This window comes from Lithobates pipiens, unplaced genomic scaffold, assembly GCF_037356315.1.
Source record: "Lithobates pipiens isolate NorthernLeopardFrog02 unplaced genomic scaffold, aLitPip1_a1.2 Scaffold_37, whole genome shotgun sequence".
NCBI classification, from domain to species: Eukaryota; Metazoa; Chordata; class Amphibia; order Anura; family Ranidae; genus Lithobates; species Lithobates pipiens.
This window is the reverse complement of record NW_027507825.1, coordinates 5,739,755-5,748,945: the sequence shown is the minus strand read 5'-3', so window position 1 is coordinate 5,748,945 and position 9,191 is coordinate 5,739,755. Positions and strand designations below refer to the sequence as shown.

Here is a 9,191-nt window from a genome sequence, read left to right as displayed (position 1 = left end):
ATATCAATAGGTACTGCATGCATGTGTGTCTGGAGGAGTCAAGGTTGGACATGTTTGAATGAATAAAGAGGGAGTGATATTCCTGTCTATAAAAGGCAGTAAAATTCTATTAAATAGGAACTTTGTGGCATAAAATTGTCCTTCTGATTAACATTCTTTTTTTTTTTTTTTTTTTTTAAACACATAATACAAAGTAATATTCACTCACCCCTTGACACAAAAACAGTGCCCCTGTAAGTGCAATATTTTAGAATTTTACGTTTTTTTTTTTTTTTTTTTGCATGAAAAACAGATTTTCTTTTTTGTGCATGAAAACCAAGACAAAAAAAATATAATGGTAATTACGAGCACCCCATTGGTTCAGATTTATCCGAAACCGCTTATACATAAAAAAAAAAAAAAAAAAAATATGTGAATGGGACAAAAATACGTAATATACACGATTCCATTCACAGGTTGATATATATATATTTTTTTCCTCTCCCTCAGCAACCCATGTCTGAGCAAAGCCCTAAAAAAATAAACTGAGATCGGATGGATTCTGCCTTCAGGATGTGCTATAAATTTGTGGATATAGAAGACTTGTGATAAAGAATGGAGTAAAAACCAAAAAAAAAAAAAATAAAAAACAAAAAAAAAAAAAAAACCCCCCCAAAAAAAAACAAAAAAAAAAAAAACACCATCTTGTCTCATATTGGTTTGCAAAGAGCTTGACGTGGCCTACACCACCGCACCACATGGTTACCGATGTTATCCGTGCTTTTTCATGCGTTACTTTCCTCCGTAATTTGCTCCTCTCAACGTCAGTAAGGTTAGTCATCACAGGTATGTCGAACGCTCCTCGGTGGATGGACTCTTTTTTTTTTTTTTTTTTTTTTTTTTTGCATTGACCAATCATTTTTCTCAGCTTGATACGACCTGAGGTTGATTTGCTTTGAGGCTTCTAAGGGCCCTTCTGGCAGCGGCGGATTTGGCAATTCTGTAGCTCCGGCCGACGCCTTTAAATTTTCCTTTTCCTACGACTTCTACAGTGACTCGGACTTTGCCATCGTAGGTTCTCTCCGCCGGGCTGCCGAAAGAAATTAAGATTTCTCAGAACAAAAACATGAATCTAAAGAAAAGAAGGGAGCGCCACACCTAAGTGCAGTTAATTGCAGAGCTAAAAAATCAAAAAGGTATAAAATATGCACATGTAAAACCGGCATATCAAATGACAGGTCGAGTGGAATTGACCCTGGGATAAGTAAGTCTGTTGGAGGAGAAAGGGCAGGTGTTTATCTGCAGAGTTAGGCAGGGGCGTGGCCAAGCAGAGAGGCACAGAAAGGCAGCTGAATAAGATAACTACGTGTTCCGTCCTCCAGCTGTGACCAGCTGAGCCGGGCAGGAAAGCATCTGAATCTCCGTAGCAGGAGAAATCTACCCTGGGATAAGTAGTCTGTTGGAGGAGAAAGGGCCTATGTCTATCTGCAGAGTTAGGTAGAGGTGTGGGCAGGCTTAGAGTGGAGCAGAAAGGCAACTGGGTAGGAAAAAAAAAAACCCAAAAAAAAACACGAGCTCGGTCTCCTCTAGTTGTGACAAGGAGAGCTGGGCAGGAACTAATCTGGATCTCTGTAGAAGCCAGTGAAGCCACGCCTTGCATCCGTAGAGGCGTGGCTACGCGTTTCGTGATACAACACAAGCCTGCTAACATGCTATTTTTAACGCTTCCCACATAGGATGTTAAGCAGACATGAGGAGGTGGCTGAGCACGTGGTGTTTATTCATCCCTTATTCAGCCAGCCACCATCCTGCTCCACTTTGCTTGCCCAACTCTGCAGATCGACATCGGCCCTCTCCTCCTCCAACAGACTACTTATCCCAGAGTGGACTTCACTGCGTCCTCCCGCTACGGAGATGTGAACGCTTTCCTGCCTAGCTCTGCTAGTCACAGCTGGAGAAGAACGAGGCTCTGGTTTTTATCTACCCAGCCGCCATCCTGCTCCTCTCTGCTTGGCCTGGTCACGCTCCTGCCCAACTCTGCTAGTAAACATTGGCCCTTTCTCCTCCAATAGACTACTTATCCCAGGGTGGACTCCACTGCCTCCTCCTGCTACAGAGATCCGAATTCTTTCCTGTCCAGCTATGCTCATCACAGCTGGAGGAGACTGAGCATGCGTTTTTATTTACACAGCTGCCAATCCTGCTGAGTCTGGCAATGCCCCAGCCTAAGCCTGCGGATAGACATCGGCCCTTTCTGCTCCAACAGACTACTACTACTTCCAGAGGGGGCTCCACTGTCTCCTCCTGCCCAGCCCTGCTTATCACAACTGGAGAAGAACGAGTGCATGGTTTTCATCTACCCAGATGCTATCCTCTCTGCTTGGTCTGGCCACGCCCCTGCCTAAGTCTGATGGTAGACATTGGCTCTTTCTCCTCCAACAGACTACTTATTCCAATGTGGACTCCACTGCCCCCTCCTGCTACGGAGATCCAGACATGTTCTTCTCCAGCTGTGACAAGCAGAGCTGGGCAGGAAAAAGGGTGTGGTTTTTTTCTACCCAGCCGGCATCCTGCTTAGTCTGGCCACGCCCCTGCCTAACTCTGCAGACATCGGTCCTTTCTGCTCCAACAGACTACTTACACCAGGGTGGACTCCACTGCCTTTTCCTGCTACGGACATCCAGACGCTTTTTTGCCCAGCTCTGCTGCTCATAACTAGAGGAGACCGAGCGAGCGGGTTTTATCTACCCAGGCGCCATCCTGCTTGGCCTGGCCACGCCCCTGCCTAACTGCAGCTAGCCACTGGCCCTTTGTTCTCCAACAGACTACTTATTCCAGGGCGGACCTGTCATTTGATATGCCAGTGTTTTTTATGTTACACAGTGAGTGCATATTTATATATTGGATTTTAAACGCTATTTAAATAAACTACACTTAGAAAGTTGGGCCTTTTTTTTTTTACCTATACACACTTCATAGGAATAACCTAGGCCAGAGATGGCGAACCTTGGCACCCCAGATGTATTGGAACTACATTTCCCATGATGCTCATCTACACTGCAGAGTGCATGAAGATCATGGGAAATGTAGTTCCAAAACATCTGGGGTGCCAAGGTTCGCCATTACTGCCCTAGGTGGTCCAGCAGCCATTCTAAGTGCTTGTTTATTAATCTACCATTATATAAAACTGACTTACCAAGACCATCGCCACCAGGGCACTACGGGAGCAAACTTTACTTTTGTGCCATCTCTCTACCATTTACTATACCAAAAAATAAAAAAGTCCCAGTATTCTTACCAGCTAGCCAGCAAAAAAATAAAAAATATTGTTTGGCATTTGTATTAAAAAGAGTTTTTAGATACACGATTTGCAAATATACGTGGAAGGTTTCACCAAATACAGTAAGCTATGGCTCACAACAACACAGCTGGGTGGATTACCGGCCCGGCACCCAGGACCGCCCCAGGATCGCACACTCCTCTATAATCGACTCTCCGAACTCACCTGAACTTGGCAGTCTCCGGCTCCATCTCCAATAATTCTCTCACTGGGGAACGAGGAACATTGGCTGAAAATTTCTCTGTAACAGAAATAAAAAGTCTTGGTTAGAGATTTGCAAAATGTTTAAAAAAAAAATTTAAAAATTATGTCTGGTTAACTTTGACCCCCTGACTTTTCCTGGCGCTTTTTGTTTACAAGTTTAACAGTTTCCCACCCACCCCACATCATATGACTTTCTTGACTTTGAGCGGTGATATCTGAATTATGGGTACAGTTACAGACATGATTCAGATATCTTCTTTATCAGCTGGCGATTCCCTGCACTGTTCAGCCGCTTGATCGTTCTTAAACTGGAGAAGGGATTCGCCAGCTCTGCATGCGCACCATAGAGATTTCCCGGAGGATGGTCCCTTGGAGTCGCTATGATCGTACGTAGGCCGAGTGCGATGTTATATCACGCCTGGCCTCTGCATTTGAAAAAATGGTGATGCCCTGGCTGGGAAGTTGAGATTTTTATTTTTTTTATTTTTTTTCTCGGGCAAACCAATAGAAGCAGTAAGCTCGAGAAACACCGGTGAACAGTGGGAGGGGGTTGGGCCCATTAACCCGGTAAAACCACTTACAAAGAGCAACATACATACGTATTGTGGTGGCAAGTGGTTAATCATCTGTGTCACGTCATATGAAGACCCCCCCTAGTTTCGCTTTGCCTTGTGCTCACCCTTTAGGCCACGCAGCAATTTGTGCCCAGCCGTGTCCAGTGGAACATAGATCATTGTAACAGCTGCTGTGAGCAGCCCCGATACCATGTGAGCGCTGTTGACCAATGACAACAGCTAATGTAAACAATCACTTTCATTCATAGTCATTGTGTACTACTAGGATGAGCTTTGCGATTGGTCACAGTCATCACATGGAACAGACATGGCCAATCACAGCTATCACTAATGTACACAATGGAACGTGAATGGATGCCGTTTGCAGTTTAAAAGTGAAAAAAAGTTTGCCTATACAGTGATCATGACTAATAAGCAATCATAATGTAAAGAAAAAAAAAAAAACGATCACCTCCCGAGAGCAGTACAGTGTCACTATTAGAGGTCGACCGATATATCGGCCGATATTTGCCGTTTTTTAAATAATCGGCATCGGCCGATTGTGCTGATAAAAAGCAGATTTAGAACTACAGGGACTTTGAAATGACTTCTGTAATAGAAGTCAGTGTGAGTTGCTGAGTCATCATAGAAACACTTTCCTCCTCTCTGGGCTGCCAAGAAAAGAACAGAAAGATACAATGTTTACACTTCTGAATGAATGAAGTCATCTCTGTGTGTAGAAGTTCTCAGTTTAACCATTTAAAGACTAAATCTTTTCTGACACTTGTTGCTTACAAGTAAAAATCCTGTATTTTCTGCCAGAAAATCACTTAGACCCCCCAAAAATGATATATATTTTTTTAGCAGAGATCCTAGGCCAGTGATGGCGAACCTTGGCACCCCAGATGTTTTGGAACTACATTTCCCATGATGCTCCACTACACTGCAGAGTGCCAGAGCATCATGGGAAATGTAGTTCCAAAACATCTGGGTTGCCAAGGTTCGCCATCACTGTCCTAGGCAATAAAATAGCGGTTGTTGCAATATTTTATGTCACACGGCATTTGCACAGAGGTCTTTCAAATGCATTTTTTTGGGAAAAAAATAAAAATAAAATAAAAACAGTAAAGTTAGCCCATTTTTTTTTTTTTTTGTCCAAAAGTTTTGACTACCTGTTTTTATTTAATATTATATATATATATATATATATATATATATATATATATATATTTTTTTTTTTATCTAAATCATACATACAAGTAAACTGATTGGAGGTTTGTTTTGTTTAATAAATGTTTAAGTGTAAGAAATTTTCTGTATCACTTATGAAGGCCGCTTTCACACTGGAGCGGGGAGGCGTTGATGGTAAAACGCAAGTTTTAGCGGCTCTTTACCATCATTTTAGCGGTGCTATTTGGCTGCTAGTGGGGCACATATAACCCAGCTAGCGGCCAAGGAAGAGGTTAAATGCGCCCGTGAAGCCCCGATGCCAGATCGCATTGCATGCGCTTCGGCAGTGGTGCCCATTCATATCAATGGGCAGGAGTGGTGGAGGAGCGGTATACACCACTCCAAACGTGCCGCTTGCAGGACTTTTTTTTAAGATCCTGCCAGAGCATCGCCTCAGTGTGAAAGCACTCCGTCTTTCACACAGACTGCAGGGGAGCCGTTTTACAGGCACTTTACAGGCGCTATTTTTAGCCCAAAAGCGCCTGAAAAACGCCACAGTGGGAAAGGTGTGTTAGATCAAGGGGGATTAAAAATAAATAAATAAAATAAAATAAAATCGGCCTAACATATCGGCCCAAAAAAATCGGCATCATATATCGGCTATCGGCCGCCATGATTTCTAAATATCGGCATCGGCCAGAGAAAAACCCATATCGGTCGACCTCTAGTCACTATGGTGAACACAAATCGTTGACTAGTTCTACAATCGGGAACTCAACCAGTTAACCAAACCATTTACTCTAGAGAAAAGTTAATTTCTTCACTAGGCTGAGTGTAGGACATCCGCGGCTGTACACTCACCTATCAACGGTCTCATCATCGGGTAATAAACCTGCCAAACAGTTTCCAGAGACATGCCGCTGTCCATGTAGATCGCTCCGGCAAGCGACTCGAATATGTCTCCCATCGCCTTAGGGACTTCTATGTCTTCTTCTTTCTCCTCATCTTCTTCTGATCTTCTCAGCTGAAAATTGAAAGAAAGGAAAAAAAAAAAAAAAATAGATGGGTTTTTGCATTTACAGTTCATTATCAGTCAAATGGGGGGTGGATAAATCTTCTAGAGATTACATACAAAGTTACATAGTAGGTGAGGTTGAAAAAAAAGACACAAGTCCAACCTATGTGTGTGATTATATGTAGGGCTGCAACTAATGATTATTTTCATAATCGATTAGTTGGCCGATTATTGTTTTCGATTAATCGGATAATAATCTTAAATTAAAAGTGGGTGAAATTGATGTTCATTTTCAACCACAGTGATAGGAAAATGTGGAAATAGAAAACTTCTCAGTCAAAGGAATTTTCAGGCAGTTTATGTGGTTTTTGTTCAGAAATGAAGTGAAAATTTCAAACAAAATTATTTCATTCAACGAATGTACAAAGATTTTTCATCTGAATAATCTCACCTGAAAATTGATCGGTGAGGCCAGCATAAGGCTCGGTACACAACCTATGCAGTTTTAGCTTTTGATCTGTTTCTGCGGTGCTTTTTGCTGTGCGTTTTGATTTTTTGCGCATGTGATTTTACTGCAATTTGTGTTTTTTTTGGGCAGATTAAAAAACACAAATTGCTGCAAAAACGCATTACATTCTTTTCTGCAGCTTCTCCATTGAAGTATATTGAACCAAAAAAAGTACCGTTTTGCGTTAAAAGTCCCTGACCCTTTCCAAATATGCAGCGGCTGAAAAAAAAAAAAAAAGCACAGATGTGAACATGTCCCATAGGAAACCATGTAAATGAACTGTAGTGCGTTTCTGCAAAAAGCACCAATAAACATATAGATGTGAACCAGGCCTAAGCCCTTGTACACACGGTCGGAGAATCCGTCGGAATGAGTCTTATCGGACCGTGTCGTCAGATAATCCGACTGTGTGTGGTCTGCATCGGACTGATTCCGTCCGAATCTCCGTCCGACCCAATTTTCCAACATGTTGGAAATATTTCCCGACCAACTGGGCCGGACGGACCTAATCCGATCATGTGTAGAGAATTTTCATCGGACCAAGTGCCACGCATGCTCAGATCAAATTCCTACATCAAAGCTATTGGCTACTAGCCTGAATGTAGTCCCATCGTAACGAAATTACGTCATCACGTTCTGAAAGATCGGATTTTTCGCCAACTTGGCCCGACCGTGTGTATGCAACAGTTTCGGACACAATCCGACGGGCAAAATCCGACGGATTTGGTTGGCAAAATCTCCGACCGTGTGTACGGGGGCTTAGACATGTAGCAACATAATGGGGTTAAAAAGACTAAAATTAGCCCTTTATAGTACAAAAAAAAAAAAGCAGATAATCACTACTAGAAGGGGTTTCAATTTTTCACTGTAGAACAGTGAAAGAAATATTTACAGTAGTGATTATATTTTTGTACTATAAAGGGCTCATTTTAGTTTTTCTTTAACCCCATTTTGTTACTGGCCGATTAATCAATTATGAAAATAGTAATCGATTAATTTCATAATCGATTAGTTGTTTCAGCCCTAATTATATGTCAGTATTACATTGTATATTTGTATATCTCCGTATGTTGTGATCTTTTAGGTTCTTATCTAATAGTTTCTTGAAACTGTTGATGTTCCCCGCTGAGACCACCGCCTGTGGAAGGGAATTCCACATCCTTGCCGCTCTTACAGTAAAGAACCCTCTACATAGTTTAAGGTTAGACCTCTTTTCTTCTCATTTTAATGAGTGGCCACGTGTCTTGTTAAAGTCCCTTCCACGAAAAAGTTTTCTCTCTATTGTGGGGTCACCAGTCCGGTATTTATATAATGAAATCACATCCCCTCTCAGGCGTCTCTTCTCCAGAAAGAATAAGTTCAGAGCTCACAACCTTTCCTCATCACTAATATCCTCCAGACCTTTTATCAGCTTTGTTGCCCTTCTTTGTAGTCGCTCCATTTCCAGTACATCCTTCCTGAGGACTGGTGCCCAGAACTGGACAGTATACTCCAGGTGCGGCTGGACCAGAGTCTTGTAGAGGGGAGAATTATGGTTTTATCTCTGGAGTTGATCCTTTTTAATGCCAATATTCTGTTTGCTTTGATAGCAGCAGCTTGGCATTGCTGAGCCCATCATCTACTAGGACCCCCAGGTCCTTTTCCATCTTAGATTCCCCCCCCAGAGAAGATGAAGTGGTCAATGGTAAAGGTTTGGTGTTCAAGGCTGCCATAACCTCCCTGGTTAGACCCCCTTTCACACTGGGGCAGTCCGTGCCTTAGTGGTAAAGCACCACTCATTTTAGCTGCGCTTTTCAGATGCTAGTGGGGCACTTTTAACCTCAAAGAAGGGGTTTAAAACACCCGTGTTGTGGGGCCTCCAAATCGCTTTTAGGCTACATCCACACTTGAGCGTTTCGTGTTCAGGCAGAAAGTCGTGGGTTTTTGCCGTGATTTTGTACAGGCCAAAAAGTTCACCAATGTAAAAAGCAGAAACATGATTGTAATCTGCCCAAAAAAGAAGCTCATGTAATTTTTTGAGCTTCAGGCGTTTTGCATCCGGTGACAAAACACTCCGATGTGAACGGGTGCCATTGAAATGAATGGGATTTTGCTTTTTGAGCGTTTTACGAGCTGAAAGCGCTCAGGTTTAAATGCAGCCTTAAAGAGGAAGTAAACCCTTTCAAACCACTTTGACCTACAGGTAAGCCTAGATTAAGGCTTACCTGTAGGTCCAAGCAATATCTCCTAAACCTATATGGTTTAGGAGATATTTGCCCGAAAATGGGCACCGCTGTCTACGGCGCATGCGCCGTAGACAGCGGCGCGCAGGCGCACTAAATGCGGCAAGTCCAAGAATGGATTTGCCTAATTTGTCGACTCCCGTGCGCATGCGCGGGAGTGACGTCATCGCGGCTTCGCCGCTGTGATTCGTCGGAGCTG

The 9,191-nt window shown here is 42.8% G+C and overlaps 1 protein-coding gene across 1 annotated transcript in view; it reads right to left on the bottom strand.

Annotated features, from left to right (window-relative positions):
* Positions 1-871: 871 nt before the first annotated feature.
* The window catches only part of DICER1 (dicer 1, ribonuclease III), a 90,781-nt gene continuing 82,461 nt past the window's right edge, over positions 872-9,191 (bottom strand). Inside the window, exons 22-24 of the mRNA XM_077466709.1 lie at positions 6,109-6,271; positions 3,485-3,560; positions 872-1,069 (exon numbers count right to left, since the gene is read on the bottom strand). Coding sequence (XP_077322835.1) covers positions 904-1,069; positions 3,485-3,560; positions 6,109-6,271 — 405 coding nt within the window. The 3' untranslated portion in view covers positions 872-903. The remainder of the gene's footprint in view (positions 1,070-3,484; positions 3,561-6,108; positions 6,272-9,191) is intronic.